Source organism: Dermochelys coriacea, chromosome 15 (genome assembly GCF_009764565.3).
Source record: "Dermochelys coriacea isolate rDerCor1 chromosome 15, rDerCor1.pri.v4, whole genome shotgun sequence".
In the NCBI taxonomy this organism is placed as follows: Eukaryota; Metazoa; Chordata; order Testudines; family Dermochelyidae; genus Dermochelys; species Dermochelys coriacea.
In genome coordinates this window covers 32,097,785-32,116,723 of record NC_050082.1, presented here as the reverse complement: position 1 = coordinate 32,116,723, position 18,939 = coordinate 32,097,785, and the positions used below count along the sequence as shown (strand labels likewise).

The following is an 18,939-nucleotide window of genomic DNA, read 5'->3' as shown; positions in this document are numbered from 1 at the left end:
CGACTCCACAGCTTCCATTGGCCGGAAACTATGGCCAATGGTAGCTGTGGGAGTGGCACCTGCAGGCAGCGGCACACGGAGACCCCTTGGCCTTCCCTACCTAAGAGCCGCTGCTCTGCTCTCCTCCCGCACCCCAACCCCCTGCCCCAGCCCAGAGTCTGCACCCCGCACTCAAACTTCCTCTCAGAGCCCACACCCTTCACCCTCTCCCAACCCCCTGCCCCAGCCCAGAGCCCGGACCCAGCAACCAAACTTCCTCCCAGAGCCCACCCCCCGCACCTCAACCCCCTGCCCCAATCAAGGTACCTCACTTTATTTCCCATTACTTATAACATAGGAGGAGGAAGAAAAAAAGAATGAAAAACGGGGGAAGATAAGATATTCTTTTTCTTGATGTGGGCCCACTAACGCTAAATCCGCCACTCTGCAGTATCATGGAGAAGCCACAAGAGAGGTGACTGAGATGGTATGGGCATGTACAAAGGATGGATGAAGGGAATCCTGTTAAGCAGGCATTTGAGACTGGAGGCCCCAGCAAAGAACAAGAGGATGGCCAAGAAAATGGTGGATAGACTGTGTATCAGAGGACCGAGAGGATATGGAATGTGCATTGGACCAGCAAGTCTGGAAAAGACTGATCATAGAAGATTAGGATTGGAAGAGACCTCAGGAGATCATCTAGTCCAACCCCCTGCTCAAAGCAGGACCAATACCGGGGGTGGGCAAACTTTTTGGCCGGAGGGCCTCATCTGGGTAGGGAAATTGCTTGTAGGGCCATGAATGTAGGGCTGGGGCAGGGGGTTGGGGTGCGGGAGGGAGTGTGGGAGGGGGTGTGGTGTGCAGAAAGGGGCTCAGGGCAAGGGCTTGGGGCAGAGGAGGAGTGCGGTGTGTAGAAGGGGGCTGGGGCTCAGGGAAGGGGGTGCACAGTGTGGGAGGGGGTTCAGGGCAGTGGTGCAGGGAGAGGCGTGGGGTGCGTCAGGGAGCTCAAGGCAGGAGGTTGGGGTGCAGGAAGGGTTTGGGCTCCAGCCCAGCACCACTTACCTGGAGCAGTTCCGGGGTGGCAACAGTGTGCAGTGGGGCTAAGACAGGCTCCCTGCGTCCTTGGCACCGCGCTGCTCCCGGAAGCAGCCGGCACCACATCCCTGCGGCCCCTGGGGGAGAGGGGGCAGAGGGTTGAGTGTGCTTCCCTTGCCTGTGGATACCTCCCCCGAAGCTCCCATTGGCCACGGTTCCCTGTTCCTGGCCAGTGGCAGCTTAGAGGGACGTACCCACAGGCAAGGGAAGCTCATGGAGCCCTCTGTTCCCCCCTCCCCAGGAGCAGCAGGGACATGGTGCCAGCTGCTTCTGGGAGCGGCACAGGGCCCACAGTACCACGGGGGTGGCCCTTACCAACACCAACTAAATCATCCCAGCCAGGGCTTTGTCAAGCAGGTCCTTAAAAACCACCAAGAATGGAGATTCCACCACCTCCCTAGATAACCCATTCCAGTGCTTCACCACCCTCCTTGTGAAATAGTGTTTCCTAATATCCAACCTAGACCTCCCGCATTGCAACTTGAGACCATTGGCTCCTTATTTTGTCATCTGCCACCACTGAGAACAGCCCCTTCAGGTAGTTGAAGGCTGCTATCAAATCCCCCTCACTCTTCTCTTCTGCAGACTAAATAACCCCAGTTCCCTCAGCCTCTCCTCATAAGTTGTGCCCCAGCCCCCTAATCATTTTCGTTGCCCTCCACTGGACTCTCTCCCATTTGTCCACATTCTTTCTGTAGTGGGGGACCCAAAACTGGATGCAATACTCCAGATGTGGCTTCACCAGTGCTGAATAGAGGGGAATAATCACTTCCCTCGATCTGCTGGTAATACTCCTACTAATGCAGCCCAATATGCCGTTATCCTTCTTGGCAACAAGGGCACACTGTTGACTCATATCCAGTGTCTTATCCACTGTAATCCCCAGGTCCTTTTCTGCAGAACTGCCACTTAGCCAGTCAGTCCCCAGCCTGTAGCAGTGCATGGGATTCTTCCATCCTAAGTGCAGGACTCTGCATTTGTCCTTGTTGAACCTCATCTGATTTCTTTTGGCCCAATCCTCCAATTTGTCTAGGTCACTATCCCTATCCCTACCCCTACCCTCCAGCATATCTGCCTCTCTCCCAGCTTAGTGTCATCCACCAACTTGCTGGGGATGCAATCCATCCCATCATCCAGATCATTAATGAAGATGTTGAAAAAAAACTGCCCCAGGACCAACCCCTGGGGCACTCTGCTTGATACCGGCTGCCAACTACACATCGAGCTGTTGATCACTACCCATTGAGCCCAACCATGTAGCCAGCTTTCTATCCATGTTATAGCCCATTCATCCAATCCATACTCCTTTAAGTTGCCGACAAGAATACTGTAGAAGACGGTATCAAAAGCTTTGCTAAAGTCAAGGTATATCACATCCATTGCTTTCCCCATGTTCACGGAGCCAGTTATCTCATCATAGAAGGCAAACAGATTGGTCAGGCATGACTTGCCCTTGGGGAATCAATGTTGACTGTTCCTGATCATCTTCCTCTCTTCCAAGTGCTTCAAAATGGATTCCTTGAGGACCTGCTCCATGATTTTTGTGGGGACTGAGGTGTTCCCCAGATTTTCCTCCTTCCCTTTTTTAAAGATGGACACTATATTTGCCTTTTTGACCTCCCCCAATTGCCACGAGTTTTCAAAGATAATGGCCAATGGCTCTACAATCACATCAGCCAATTCCCTCAGCACTCTTGGATGCACTGTACCGATCTGGCAACTCAACACCAACTAGCTAGGAAAAGGGGAAGAAGAAGAAGTTGTAGAGCCCGATTAACGCCATTTGCCCTTTTGTGTGTGGTATGAGTAATGCAGCCAAGGCCTTTTCTCTTTCAGAAGAGTAAATATAGTTTTCAGATGACACAAAAATTAGGGGAGTTGTGAAGAATGAAGAGGACAGGTTACAGATTCAGAGCAATCTTGCACACGTGGTAAACTGAGCACAAGCATACAATATATGTTTTGATAAAGCTAAATGTTAATGTCTAAAAACAAAGATTTAGGCCATACTTACAGGACAAGGACTCTATGCTGGGAAGCAATGACTGAAAAAGATTTAGGGGTGGTCGTGGATAATCAGCTCAACAGGCATTCCCAATGTGATGCTGTTTATGCACCAAAGAGTTAATGCAATGCATGTGTGCATAAACAGGGCAATCGTGAATAGGAGTGGAGAGGTTATTTTACCTCTGTATTTGGCTCTGATGAAACCACTGCCGAAATACTGTGTCCAGTTCTGGTGCCCCCAATTCAAGAAGGATGTTAATAAACCAGAGAATACAAAGAAGAGCCACAAGAATGATAAAAGGATTAGAAAACATGCCTTTAGTGAATGAGCTCTTTGAGTCTATCTATTTAGCTTAACAAACAGAAAGTTAAGGGGTGACTTGATTAGTCTACAAGTATCTACATGGGGAACAAATATTTAATAATGGGCTTATCAGTCCAGCAGAGAAAGGTTTAACATGATCCAATGGCTGAAAGTTGAAGCTAGACAAATTCAGACTGGAAATAAGGCATAAATTCTTAACAGTGAGAGTAATTAACCATTGGAACAATTTACCAAGTGTTGTGATAGAGTCTCCATCACTGACAATTTTTAAATCAAGATTGGATGTTTTTCTAAAAGATCTGCTTTAGGAAGTATTTTGGGGAAATTCTATGACCTGTGTTATACAGGAGATGAGACTAGGTGATCACAGTATTGTTTTCTTGCCTGAGAAACTATGAATATCCCCCACTCCCTACGTTGCCTGTCTCTGAACGCAAACAGAGAAAAACCCTACCATGTCTTACTCATTCATCCAGATGAGACAAAGAAAAAAACTTTATAGTATGTAATCCATGTGCCAGAAACCAGTGTGGATGTAAGCAGAGTCAGGATGAGCTCTACCCTGACATCTGGTGGCGAGTCATGATGGGTTGTGGAAAAGAACTTCAGGGGCTGATCTCATTAGCATAGGCACACCCACCCCACCTAGATGGTCACTTTGGCTGCTGTAGGAGCCCCAGTTTCTCTGTTATTGGGGCAGGAATAAACTGTTGTTGTTCTGATTATGTGAATCAAGGACAGTGGAACTGTACTTGGCCTTTTGTTATGATGGAGGGACTCACCATCAACTAAGCAGCATTCGCTAGGCAAGGGTCATGGGTTCCAAAACCCAGTGAATAGAGAAAGGCTGAAGAGAGGTATTAATATCTTGTGGTATGGGCTCTATAGTAAGAACCTTACATGCTAATTGCATCTTCCTTCTCTCTCCACTGTGAAATATCAGAGCTAATTTTGATTCCCTTAGGAATCTAGTTATAGGCTGCTAAGCTGAATTCACTTTGGGCCTATGCTGCACCAGCACTGAGGTTCCCCTACTACAAGCTAAAATCACAAAAGAGCTCAACTTACTAAGAGCTGAAATCACTGAGTGTTGTGTTAAGTAGTGGGAGAGCCTGAAGATGTATTGCACAGTGGTTTGCAGGATGGCTGGCAGAGCAGAGCAGCTCTTGGAGCAGAGCAGTTTGTGGGATGTCTGGAGCAGCTCATGGGGGCAGCTGGCAGAGCGGAGCGATTCGTGGGACAGCTGGTGGAGCAGAGCCGAGCCACATGGAGAGGTGGGGCAATCAGCTTTGGACCACTTAAGGTGCCCCTTAACCCACCCCCCCCCATCTCCACGCAGGTTGGAAGGTAAAACTCTGCAGATAAACTTTTGAACTCTAGGGCTGCACTGACCAGGGACAGAGACTTCTGGGGTGTTGGACGTTTGGGATTTTGGGTGATTTTGGGTTGCTGGACTCAAGAACCAAAGGGAAAGGACATGCCCCAATTTGCTTGGTTTTTTCGTGGGTTTTTTGCTCATGGGTTGTGTTAGGAATCCTGTTGGTGGTGTTTCCCCAACATAATGCAACATTGTTTCTCTGTTACTAAAAGGCTTTCCTACACTCAGACTCTGTGCTTGTGAGAGGGGAAGTATTGCCTCTTGGAGGCGCCCAGAGGGGGTGGTATATATTTGTCCCAGGTCACTGTGTGGGGGCTCGAGCCGGTTTTGCATTGTGTTATTGGAATGGAACCCCTAGATCCTGAACCCGGCCCTTGTTGCTGCCAATTCTGACGGGCAGAAGGGTTACATAAGTATTCGTGGTCCAGTGCCTCCATTGTACACTGTATGATTCTCACACTCTGGGGTTTGTATAGGGGCCTATATACTATGTAGCCATCTTGCAGCCCAGCATGAAGGATTCATACAATATGCACCACAAATGGGGAGACGTGTGTATAGTGCATGGCACTTCCATCTTTGGATGATGGAACATATAGGGTGTGGCACTGAGGAAATTAGGTCTAATGTACTATGTTGTGTGAGCATACTGCCAGGGTGAAGGGGATGGGTATGAACCCTTACAAAGGTGCTATCCCCAGGTAATGAGCGTAGAAAGCCCTACAGAGTGGGGTTGCTGGGGTGGGGGAACTCTATAGCATTTAGTTTTTGGTTGGGGATTACGGAATGAGTCTGCAGGATGTGAGATCCAAGGGAGGAACACCAGTTTAATTTTTTCTTTTGAAAATTTTTTCAACAAAACAAGTTTTTTGATTGAATAGAAATGTTTTCATTTATTTTTTTATTTCTCAAATAAAACTTTCAAATAAAATTGATTTTTTTTAACATTACATTTAAAAAAATTTGGATAGGTGTAATAGAGCTAAAGTCTCATTACCAGGCCAAGTGGTCTCGTGACCCATATACCTCTCAGCAGGAAGGCCTTTTTGACCAGTTCCTCACCTGAGGATGCATTTAGCTTCATCTTGAGTTACAATGTTCTTGCCCTCTTCTTATCAGAGGAGTTTGGCCTTGTTTGCCAAAGGGGCAGTTGGTAGGGGAACCCAGGCTCTCCCATTCCACCAGGCTCCAACCTAGGGTTCTATGAGAGTCAACAGGGTCAGGCATCCTGGAGCGCTCTTGGAGTTATCCACCCTGGGTCAATTCCTACAATCCATCTCTCCTCCATGACTTCAAGTGTTACATATGGTAACAAAAAAAAAAAGAGGCAACTTTAGCCCCAACTGGGCTCAGCATGCAGTCCTACTCCCCACAGGGAAGCTTCTTCAGCACCCTTGTCCAGGAGCTCTCATAGTATGCCAACATTTTTATGGCTGACTTGGAACAACACTTCCTCAGCTCTCGTCCCCTAACGCCCCTACTCTACTTGCGCTACATTGATGACATCTTCATCATCTGGACCCATGGAAAAGAAGCCCTTGAGGAATTCCACCAGGATTTCAACAATTTCCATCCCACCATCAACCTCAGCCTGGACCAGTCCACACAAGAGATCCACTTCCTGGACACTACGGTGCGAATAAGCGATGCTCACATAACCACCACCCTATATCGGAAACCTACTGACCGCTATTCCTACCTATATGCCTCCATCTTTCATCCAGATCACACCACACAATCCATTGTCTACAGCCAAGCTCTACAATATAACTGCATTTGCTCCAACCCCTCAGGCAGAGACAAATACCTACAAGATCTCTATCATGCATTCCTACTACTACAATACCCACCTGCTGAAGTGAAGAAACAGATTGACAGAGCCAGAAGAGTACCCAGAAGTCACCTACTACAGGACAGGCCCAACAAAGAAAATAACAGAACGCCACTAGCCATCACCTTCAGCCCCCAACTAAAACCTCTCCAACGCATCATCAAGGATCTACAACCTATCCTGAAGGACGACCCATCACTCTCACAGATCTTGGGAGACAGGCCAGTCCTTGCTTACAGACAGCCCCCCAATCTGAAGCAAATACTCACCAGCAACCACACAACAGAACCACTAACCCAGGAACCTATCCTTGCAACAAAGCCCGTTGCCAACTCTGCCCACATATCTATTCAGGGGACGCCATCATAGGGCCTAATCGCATCAGCCACACCATCAGAGGCTTGTTCACCTGCGCATCTACCAATGTGATATATGCCATGTGCCAGCAATGCCCCTCTGCCATGTACATTGGCCAAACTGGCCAGTCTCTACGTAAAAGAATAAATGGACACAAATCAGACATCAAGAATTATAACATTCAAAAACCAGTCGGAGAACACTTCAATCTCTCCGGTCACTCGATTACAGACCTGAGTGGCTATTCAACCAAAAAAAACCCGTCAGAAACAGACTCCAGCGAGAGACTGCTGAATTGGAATTAATTTGCAAACTGGATACAATTAACTTAGGCTTGAATAGAAACTGGAAGTGGATGAGTCATTTATACAAAGTAATACTATTTCCCCATGTTATTTCTCCCCCCCCTCCTCTGTTCCTCAGACGTTCTTGTTAACTGCTGGAAATGGCCCATCTTGCTTGTCCCCATGAAAGGTTTTCCTCCTTCCCTGCCCCCCCCCCCCCCACTGGTGATGGCTCCTCTTAAGTAATCACTCTCCTTACAGTGTGTATGAGAAAACCCATTGTTTCATGTTCTCTGTGTGCGTATATAAATCTCCCCACTGTATTTTCCAACGAATGCATCCAATGAAGTGAGCTGTAGCTCACGAAAGCTTATGCTAAAATAAATTTGTTAGTTTCTAAGGTGCCACAAGTACTCCTTTTCTTTTTGGGAATACAGACTAACATGGCTGCTATTCTGAAAAAAGGTAAGTCTCTGTTTTCTACCCAGCCTCGCCAAGACTGAGCAGGGTTACTCCCTTTTAAGCTTCCTGTCCAGTTGTAGAATGCTCTGCAGGTCTGGAGGGGCATGGCTATTTTGAACCAGTACTGTCCTTTAGCCCATTTGGGCCCCATGTCGGGTATGTACATCCCATCAAAATGAGAAATCACATTCTTTCACTTTAACAAAAAGTATGCCTCCTTTTTTCCACTACAAGGGAGTAAAAGAGGGAGGGTACACGCAGTGAAAACCATTTTTAAATAAATTTGTTTAGAAAATTTCTTGTAAATCCAAAATAATTACTGTACCTAAAATTTCAAATAAAAAGAAGAAATTGTCAACAAAATCAACTTACCTTTTTCGAAAAGCTCTAGACAGGAGGATATATAAATTGTTGCATCAGGAGTACGGCCAGGTCCAAACATTCAAAACTCATGAGTCACACAAATCTCATGACTTTTTGGGATCTAAAAATGATGAGATTAAAAAAAATGTGTGACCCAATTTATAAATTAAAAACACTTTTTTACATATTGAACACCATTATAAATGCTGGAAGCAAAGCGGGATTTGGGGTGGAGGCTGAAAGTCACGACCCCTATGTAATAACCTTGTGACCCCCCCGAGGGGTCCAAACCCCATTTTGAGAACCCCTGCTCTATAGGGTGTGATCTGTGTTTTTGGGGGTGGGGGCTCGATAAGGGATGCTACCCAAGTGGGGAGGAGGACTCTACTGGAGGGTTCTATAAGGCATGTTATCAAGGTGGGGGAGGGGAATGCTATAGGGTGTGGCACGGGGGGGCTCTATGAGGGATGTTATCGAGGTGGGGAGGGGAATGCTATAGAGTGTGGCGCGGGGGGCACTATAAGGGATGTTATTGAGGTGGGGGAGGGGCACTCTGAGGGATATTATCGAGGTGGGAGAGGGGAACGCTATAGGGTGTGGCGCGGGGGGCTCTATGAGGGATGTTATCGAGGTGGGGGAGGGGAACGCTATAGGGTGTGGCGCGGGGGCCTCTCTGAGGGATGTTATCGAGGTGGGGGAGGGGCGCTCTCTGAGGCATGTTATTGAGGTGGGGGAGGGGAACGCTATAGGGTGTGGTGCGGGGGGCTCTGAGGGAAGCTATCAAGGTGGGGGAGGGGTGCTCTCTGAGGGATGTTATCGAGGTGGGGGAGGGGAACGCTATAGGGTGTGGCGCGGGGGGCTCTGAGGGATGTTATCGAGGTGGGGGAGGGGAACGCTATAGGGTGTGGCGCGGGGGGCTCTGAGGGATGTTATCGAGGTGGGGGAGGGGAACGCTATAGGGTGTGGCGCGGGGGGCTCTGAGGGAAGCTATCGAGGTGGGGGAGGGGAACGCTATAGGGTGTGGCGCGGGGGGCTCTGAGGGATGTTATCGAGGTGGGGGAGGGGAACGCTATAGGGTGTGGCGCGGGGGGCTCTGAGGGAAGCTATCGAGGTGGGGGAGGGGAACGCTATAGGGTGTGGTGCGGGGGGCTCTGAGGGAAGCTATCGAGGTGGGGGAGGGGAACGCTATAGGGTGTGGCGCAGGAGGCTTTGAGGGATGTTATCGAGGTGGGGGAGGGGAACGCTATAGGGTGTGGCGCAGGGGGCTCTGAGGGATGTTATCGAGGTGGGAGAGGGGAACGCTATAGGGTGTGGTGCGGGGGCTCTGAGGGAAGTTATCGAGGTGGGGGAGGGGCGCTCTCTGAGGGATGTTATCGAGGTGGGGGAGGGGAACGCTATAGGGTGTGGTGCGGGGGGCTCTGAGGGAAGCTATCGAGGTGGGGGAGGGGAACGCTATAGGGTGTGGCACGGGGGGCTCTGAGGGATGTTATTGAGGTGGGGGAGGGGAACGCTATAGGGTGTGGCACAGGAGGCTCTGAGGGATGTTATCGAGGTGGGGGAGGGGAACGCTATAGGGTGTGGCGCGGGGGGCTCTGAGGGAAGCTATCGAGGTGGGGGAGGGGAACGCTATAGGGTGTGGTGCGGGGGGCTCTGAGGGAAGCTATCGAGGTGGGGGAGGGGAACGCTATAGGGTGTGGCACGGGGGGCTCTGAGGGATGTTATTGAGGTGGGGGAGGGGAACGCTATAGGGTGTGGCACAGGAGGCTCTGAGGGATGTTATTGAGGTGGGGGAGGGGAACGCTATAGGGTGTGGCACAGGAGGCTCTGAGGGATGTTATCGAGGTGGGGGAGGGGAACGCTATAGGGTGTGGCGCGGGGGGCTCTGAGGGAAGCTATCGAGGTGGGGGAGGGGAACGCTATAGGGTGTGGCGCGGGGGGCTCTGAGGGAAGCTATCGAGGTGGGGGAGGGGAACGCTATAGGGTGTGGCGCGGGGGGCTCTGAGGGATGTTATTGAGGTGGGGGAGGGGAACGCTATAGGGTGTGGCACAGGAGGCTCTGAGGGATGTTATTGAGGTGGGGGAGGGGAACGCTATAGGGTGTGGCACAGGAGGCTCTGAGGGATGTTATCGAGGTGGGGGAGGGGAACGCTATAGGGTGTGGCGCGGGGGGCTCTGAGGGAAGCTATCGAGGTGGGGGAGGGGAACGCTATAGGGTGTGGCGCGGGGGGCTCTGAGGGAAGCTATCGAGGTGGGGGAGGGGAACGCTATAGGGTGTGGCGCGGGGGGCTCTGAGGCAAGTTATCGAGGTGGGGGAGGGGAACGCTATAGGGTGGGGCGCGGGGGGCTCTGAGGGAAGCTATCGAGGTGGGGGAGGGGAACGCTATAGGGTGGGGCGCGGGGGGCTCTGAGGGAAGGTATCGAGGTGGGGGAGGGGCGCTCTCTGAGGCATGTTATCGAGGTGGGGGCTTATATGGGGCGTGGCTCGGCCCAGGCGAGGGGCTCGACGGGGGCAGTACCGAAGGCGGCCCCACGAGGCAGCGCTATCGGCGGAGGCGCCCTACTCGGCCGGGTGTGCCCCTGAGCAGCCTTGAGGCTCTCGAGGGCGGGGCCGTAGAGGACGGGGGGGTCCTGGCGGCGGTGATTGGCTGATGAGGAACGAGGCGAGTCTCTCGAGGACCGGTGCCTCAGGGATTGGTCGAGGAAGGAGCTCGGGGTTCCTCATTGGACTCGATTAGGGGCGGTAACCTGCGATGCTGCTGGCATCGATCATTGGCTAGTTTGGGAGGAGGCTGGCGCGAGCACGCTTATGCTTTGGGCATTGGGCGAACTGCTGCTTAGGGGCGGGGTTCCGATCCCGGAAACAGCGCGGTGAAGTCTGGGTAAGCGGTGCCGGTCGCGCCTGCGCAGTGCGGCTCTGCGTGCGGGAAGATGGTGCTCATCAAGGAATTGTGAGTCGGGGGCTGGGGATGGACCGCGCCGCACATCGATCGTCTCCGAGGGGAGGGGTCCCCCCGTCCCGGGCTCCTCTCCTCCGCCGCCGCCCACCCGTCCCGGCCTTGGTCCCGTCCCGGGCTACTCTCCGCTGCGCCGCCCGGCCCGGCCCGGCCCGGCCCTGTCCCGGGCTCCTCTCCGAACGGGCCCCTGGGGGCCCTGTCTATCACCCTGTCGGGTCCTACAGCGCCTGCCTCGGGGCTTCTCCCTTCCCCCTGCAGACAGGTGGTGAATCCCCCTCCCTTTCCCCCTCTCTGTACCACGTTTCCATCTTGCCCTGCATCTCCACTGGCTATTGTGCCTGGCTCTTGCCTTCTTCATGCCCTTGAGCGATACTGCCCCGGTCACTGATTAGCCTGCCTGCCTCCCCTCTGCCAGCGAGGCTAACCCAGTCTGTAACAGCTTCGACTAGCTGACCTGCCCACACATGCTCAAATCGTCTCTAATATGGGACTGAGTGTCTTGTTTGTTCTTAATTGGTAATAAATAATACTCTGGAGCCTGATTCTAGAGAGGGCAAAAGTGAATGATTTTCAGTAAGTCATGGAGCACGGGGGAAGATCCATACAACTGGAAAAAAGCTAATGTTGTGGCAATTTTTAAAAAGGGTGAATGGAATGAACTGAGTAATTACAGGCCTGTAAGCCTGCCACTGATTGTAGGCAAGATATTGGGGCAGCTGATGCTGCACTCCATTAATAAAGAATTAAAGGAGGGTAATGTCATTAATGCAAATCAGCATGGGTTTATGGAAAATAGATCTTGTCAAACTAACTCAAGATCTGTGTTCATGAGATTGCAGGTTTAGTTAATGACTATAAAAGTGTTAATATACTTAGATTTCTGTGAGTCATTTGACTTGGTACTACATGACTTGTTCATTAAAAGGATGAATGGGATACAATGATCATGGTATACATTAAGTGTATTAAAAACTGGCTAACTGCTATGTCTCAAAATCTAATTGTAAACAGGAATAATCATCAAGCAGGTGTATTTCCATTGAGGTCCTGCAAGGGTTTGTTGTATGCTAGAAGAGTTTGCAATTGACACACAAATTTGGAGAGTGATAAATAATGAAAAGGACAGGTTACTGATTCAGAGAGATCTGGGATTGCTTGGTAAATGGGGCACAAACTATATGTTTTTAATATGGCTAAATAGAAATGTATAAATCTAAGAACAAAAATATAGGCCATAGTTACAGGATGGGGACTGTGTCCTGGGAAGTAATGATTCTGAGGAAAAAATTGAATGTTGTGGTAGATAATCACCTGAATACGAGCTCCCAATGTGATGCTGTGGCAAAAAGAGCTACCTAATGCAGTCCTAAGGTGCATAAACAAGGGAATCCTCTAGTAGGCATAGAGAGGTTATTTTACCGCTGTATTTAGCATTGCTCTAGTGCAGCTGGAATACTGTAGTTCGGTTTTGGTGCCCACAATTCAAGAAGGGGATTGATAAATTGGAACAGGTTCAGAGAAGAGCCAGGACTGCGATTAAAGGATTAGAAAATTTGCCTTATAGTGATAGACTCACAGAGCTCAATCTATTTAGCTTAACAAAGGGAGGTTAGGGTGTGACTTGATTACAATCTAGGAGTGTCTACATGAGGAACAAATATTTAATAATGGACTCTTCAATCTAGCTGAGAAAGGTCTAACATGGTCCAATGGCTGGAAGTTGGTGCTAGACACATTCAGACTGGAAATAAGGTGTACATTTTTGACAGGGTAATTAACCACTTGAACAGTTTATCCAGGGTCATGATGGATTCTCCATCATTGACTATTTTTAAGTCAAGGTTTGATATTTTTCTAAAAAAGATGCTCTAGAAATTATTTTGAGGAAATTCTGTAACTTGTTTACAGGAGGTCACACTAGATGATTACAATGGTCCTTTTGGCCTTTGAATCCATAAATCTGAATTATCGGTTTGCTCTGAACTGTATTTATATTAGACATGAGTAACTGAGTTTTTAAAATTACCCTGTGAACCTGGCCTAATAATTGCCAAACCAACAATGATGATGATTGTACTTCACATATTCTTTACTCCTTTTTCATTTTTTGTAGCAGGAGAACCAACTGTAGTTTTCTTCTCTAAAGGAAAGAATGTTCCCTTGGTATCATTGCAGTGTGTTGGTAACAGGTTTTAACAAATATGCCAGATTTATCTATTCTATTTTGTTGTTTACAGAGCAAAGTGTAATTGTTGAGATTGTACTATAAATATGCAAGTGCAGATACTATAGCAGTTTTAAGTATGGAATTACAGCTTGTGGTGTGTTATGCATTTGTTTACCTGTTAGATAAAGGAAATGCTAGAAGCATTAGAAACTGCAATAACAGATTGGGATGAAATAACAATTGTCAATTGCGAAGACCGACTCAAATTTTTGCACTTTCTTAGATTAAGCAGTTTTTGTATATCTGACAATGTCTCTGAGTGCTCAGCTTCTCCTAGAGCCCTTTCATACAGCAATGCCTTAAAGTGTTGGTTTTGCTCAAACTTGAGGGATGGAATTGGCAGTGGCCAGCTGGCTTAAAATGGTGTTTCTGAGTTTTAAAATATTAGCTCTTTTCCCCTGTCCAAAGTAATGTCAAAGTTGATGTTTGGAGGCCATGTCTAAAATATCTAGTAACAAATGTAATTGCCTCATTCCCGTTATCTTGAAATGTGTCTTCCTCTGCTGGGCATTGCACTGAATTTTTGTTTTGTTGAAGAAATTCCTATTGTGCCAGAATAAATCTTCCCTTATGTTGCATTTCCAAGTCAACTATGGTGACTTGTTAAAAGGAACATACTTCATTCTTGTACATAACCTGAACTTCTGGCCAGGTTTATGATGTTTGGAGCCCCAGCATTAGCTTTAGGACTTAATGCTGTGACAACTTAAGCAATATTTAGCAAATTCCTCTGCCAAGAAAATGAGTTAGCGCTGGAGTGTCAAATGTGGCCACCATCAACAGTCAGAATGTACAGAATAATGCTTCAGCACTTGTCTTTATAGCACAGATACTGATGATCTTGTTGATTTGGGGTTAATATACACTGTCGTCCTGTGTTGTACTTTGCTATCCACTCTCATTTATCCTCACAGTCTCCATGAGAGGGGAGAATCGCATCCCAATAGAAATGAACATTGCAGACTGTGCAGAGCATCACTGCACTGAGACTCTGCTGTTTAGATGGCCCACTTGTTTGAGAGAGTGAGAGATAGAGATGGATGGATATGGATGGACTCATCTAACAGTTCCCTTCTGATGGGTTATGAGTAATCAGTCAGCTAAAGAAACCTCCTTCTTACAACAGCAGTTGGGAAAGAGTCCATAGATTCTAGGCTGCAATGTTGGCACGATGACTTATAGATGTCACTGTTTGAAAAGACCAGTTTCATTTCTCTCCCTCCCTTGACCAGTGCAGGCTTGTTCCCTGTGTTGTTTTCTAATGGTTTTTGTAGTGTAGTATTGAAGGGTTCAATTATGGGGCTCTCACCATTTCCATTAGGAGAGTGTTTTTCCTAGTGATGTACTGAAATTTTTCTGTTGCTTAGCTGCATATAATTGCACCTACTTATGCCCTCTTTGACCCCTCCAGATAATTCCTTTCTTCTGGTGTTTATACCCATTCAGTGCAGTACAATATAATACAACTTTATTTGTATTTTGTATTTGGCACAAACTGTGTTCCAAAGCCCTTGGATTAAATTTCACAACTGTCATTGTCATACTATAGAAAGTATTACATACTTAACTTTTACTGTCTTGGCATAAAGAATTATTTCAACTTGTTAACTGTTTATGCTGCTTTTATCAGAATTTGCTCCAATTTTTGATTTTAAGCATCTTTGCAGTGCTTGAGATGCGGAACAAAGAGTTAAAAATATACAGCATTAAAATACAAGTAAACACAAGACGCCAGCCAAGACTCCAAATAATTGCTCTCCAAAACCCGGTAAACAGTACCCCATCATCAGCATCTCCAAATTAATCCCATCAACCAATCTCCCTATATGCTTAGGGGACAAGATGAGCCCCAGGAGAGAGTCCAGAAAATTAACAAATCTGAGGAGTGACCAGGAGTGCGTTCTGGAGTAAGGAGCACCGCCTTCTCCTATTTAGACCAAAGTGGCTCCAGTTTGAGCATTTCTGTTGCTTTCAACCACAGCAGTATGCATAGGGAGATGGGCTGTCACTTAACTAGCCATAATAATTAATTTTTATTAACCACTTTGCACTTATAGGTCAAAGCAGCACTTTGAACTCCTCCTGGGAATCAGTAGATGGGCTGATCAGCTGTATAATGTGCTCCCTGCAGGAAACCCCATTTAGCAAGTGGACAGCCACATTTGCTACTAACTTTAGCTTCCAAATCATCCCAAAGTCTGTCATCATGTGTAGCATGCTGCAATAATCTGAGCTCAGGGTGACAAAGGCATGAATAATTGTAGTAAGGTCTATGTCTGATAGAAACAGTGACTCCTCAGGCACAGATTGGGTTGTGGAGGCAATGTTCTTGGCCAAAATTCTTAGCTCTGAGTAGTCCCAGAATTTATAAAGAGTTGTGTATTGTATACCTATGAGACAACTGAACAAGTACCAGTAATTTCAGCAGTCAGGTGCCCAGAATTGGATGCACAGAGCATCCTAGTTTGTGCATGCCACAGCTCTAGTAGGAGAGACAATTTCCTCCTTGCTACAAGATGAGGGTGGTGCGACTGCTTTACGCATGCCCCAAAACTTCATTGGCCTTTTTTGCTGGTCTCTCCCTTTGCACACTCTCACCTGGTGTGCTCTCTGCTATCGATAGGCCTTGCAACTACTGCTTCCCAAGTTTCTCCTTCCCACTGACTATCTGTATTTCAGATTATTTCCCCCTGGTATTTATTAGCTATATTTTCCCAAATTGAACCTCATTTTATGTTGTGCCCTGTTATAGGCTGGAGAATGAGTCACTATTGCTTAAATGAATTAGGGTGTGTGAATTATTATTTTTTAGGACACAAACTAGTTTCTATTACTCACCCTGTTTCATTCATATAGCTTTCCAAATTATTCACCTTTAGGGCTGAAATCTTCTGTTCTTGGCTTCTGCTTGAAGGTGAATTTTTGGAAAGCTCAAGCAAAGTGCTTTCAGTTATGGGATAGGATAAAATATCCTCTGTGGGAAGGAGAACTTCAAAGATCCTTATGCAGCTGAAGTATAAAAAGTAAAACTATGTATGGGTAGTCCTTGGGGATTAAAATCCTAGCTTGTTGTGGGGTTGAGGCAAAGGAGAAATAATTTTTATAAGTAATTATAAACCATTTCTAAGCATGCATGGTGTGAAGCTAAAATTGTAGCAAAGACTTTTGAATCTCAGCCCCCCCCTCCCCCCGTGGCATCACTGCAAAATTCTGCCTTATTGGAGGCTTATGCAGGCACAGAAGCTGTAGCTGGGGCATTTTGTATTTAAAAAAGTTAGCAAGTGTCTAATTGAAAACTTCTCAGCCCAAAAAATTATTTTAACATTTGGAGCAAGAGAAAATTGTGGGTGGCAAAAAATAATAATAATTCGGTCTTTGATGTGTGTACAACCGTTCCAGCATTCTACAAATACAAGCTTTTGCTGACAGGAAAATTGTACCATTCTGTTGCAGAGATGCAGCTCTTCCCAGCGGCAACTGATGTGATGTAATTTTATTAACCCAGTTTGACAGTGTGGCCAAAATTAGGAGCAACAAAAATGGGGCATTAATTCCTGTCTTCTTTCCTTATACACTTTGTTAGTTTGGTGTTTAAAAACAGAAAATTCTCCCATCCCCTCTTCTTGGAAAAACAAACTTTTTAAAAAAAAAATGTGAATTTCTTAATGCAATATTAAGTTGGTCAATTCTTAGGTAACTTCTACATTCCCGATAATTGTGATTAAGGTTTTTACAGCAATATTAAGTTGGCCTTATTACACGTGTGCTTTTAGTGTAAAACAGAATTAGTAAATATTGTATTACAGAAGCTTAATTGTTGCTGTTGAAATATTATTTCCTGATATTTGTGATTTTTAACTCTGCTATATTAGATGTATCAACACTGTATGTAAAGTACCTGCCCAGTCATACGCACCCTTTGCTCTCCCAAATTCAATGAAGGGTAATCTGTATTTACTTTTTGTAATGAGTACTTAATAGTTGCAATAATTAAAGAAATTCAGTGCAGTCAGACTTGTGGTCACTTCCATTCATTATCTTAGGGCTAGTCTACACTGACAACGCTAAAGCGCTTTAACGTGCCTTGTGTGGTCGCTGTGCAGTGCTGGGAGAAAGCTCTCCCAGCGCTCTTAAAAAGTCACCTCCATGAGGGGTGTAGCTAACAGTGCGCTGAAACTTGCTGCGCTCAGGGGGTGTGTTTTCACACCCCTCAGTGTGAAAGTTGCAGTGCTGTAAATTGCCAATGTAGACAAACCCTTACTTTGCATCAGCAGTAGTAGTTATTCAAGGATCTCAAGGTACTGTACAAAAGCTTCATTCCTGTTTTACAGATGAGGAAACTGAGGTCCATGAGTGCTGGGTGGTGGTAGTGGCCTGAGACATACAGGAGGTCGGACTAAATGATTTGACCGTCTTTATTGTCTTAAACACTGACTCTCTAAAGTGACTTGCCTGAGATGTTCCTTCATGTCAATAGCAGAGCTGGATATAATTCTTGGGTCTCCTTACTCCTCCCCTGCTTCAACCACTCAAACGTTTTGCCTTATAACAAGTATTTAACATGGGGTTGTACTTGGTTGATTACTTTCTACTTATGTAATTTTATTGTCTGCCTAGTATTTTATAAAAGGTCAATGAACATAATTGATTTTGCCATTTTTATGAATATCTGTGGAACAGATGACTATTTAGATGCTTATTTTATACATTCAGTTTGTTCCTTTTCTCTTTCAGCCGAGTGGTTTTACCATGCTCAGTGCAAGAGGTATGTACTCTTTGCCTTTCTAGTTGTGCTTTGTTCTTATTTTAAAAACTGATTAGCCTGGATCCAAATGTTGGTTCTGTGCTATGCGTCCACTAGTCTACCAGATGTGAGATACTGTCCCATCAGTGAGGCAGAGCAAACTTGTCTCAGCTCAGTGAACTTCAAAGCAAACAAATGACTACAGGTCAAGAAACTTTAGCTGCTTCCAAGCCAATACAGTGCTTATGATCAAGAAAAGGAAATTGTAAATCTCTTCATTGCTACAGAAACTTCCTGCTATGAGGCATTGTGTGACTCCAGCTAATATACTTTTGCCTCCCATAAAACAGGGATAGGGACACTCTTTAAGTGTCTGAAACTGAGGATTTAAATGGTACTGAAATGCACTTAAGTAAAGCTCATTCCCCCAAATTGAACAGAAAACTTCCTGTTCTAAGGGAAAATGCAGCCTCTTTCGTTTACCTTCTGGTACCTAGTTCCATCCATCTAAATAGCTTTCTCCAAAGAAAGCTGTGTTATATACATGTATAGTGACCTCTTGAATAACTGTATGCATGTTAAAGCTGCAACACTAGAAATAAAACTAATCATTTAACAATTTTACTAAACTAAAAACACTTAAATAGCCATACTTGTGTGTCTTTTGCCAGAACAGAAATAGTTTTTCGTAGTTCTCTTGGGTATCATGGAAAATTAATAGGACAAAGAATAAAATTCTTTATCTGTCTAGTGAGGCCCACGATTGTATGCTGTTGTATTAATGTGGAAGAAAACAAATAGATCACAGAGCCTGTTTTCATGATCCATTAGACATATTTTTCCAGTGTTTTGTCATTCTCTAGTGTGCACTTTCCTTAAACTAAAGTGTCAGTTTGCTTGCATGTAATTATGTCCATACAAAGTTCTCTGGTC

At 46.4% G+C, this 18,939-nt stretch overlaps 1 protein-coding gene and 1 long non-coding RNA gene across 8 annotated transcripts in view; one reads left to right on the top strand and one right to left on the bottom strand.

Annotated features, from left to right (window-relative positions):
* Positions 1-8,207, bottom strand: part of LOC122456838 — a 96,278-nt gene extending 88,071 nt beyond the window's left edge. For all 4 annotated transcript variants that reach the window (XR_006275930.1, XR_006275932.1, XR_006275933.1 and 1 more), the window contains exon 1: positions 8,091-8,207. This is a non-coding gene — a long non-coding RNA (uncharacterized LOC122456838). The remainder of the gene's footprint in view (positions 1-8,090) is intronic.
* Positions 8,208-10,902: 2,695 nt separating this feature from the next.
* Positions 10,903-18,939, top strand: part of PITPNB (phosphatidylinositol transfer protein beta) — an 84,195-nt gene continuing 76,158 nt past the window's right edge. For all 4 annotated transcript variants that reach the window (XM_043497876.1, XM_038373415.2, XM_043497875.1 and 1 more), the window contains exons 1-2: positions 10,903-11,029; positions 17,997-18,027. In XM_043497876.1, the coding sequence (XP_043353811.1) occupies positions 11,010-11,029; positions 17,997-18,027 (51 nt within the window). In that variant the 5' untranslated portion in view covers positions 10,903-11,009. The remainder of the gene's footprint in view (positions 11,030-17,996; positions 18,028-18,939) is intronic.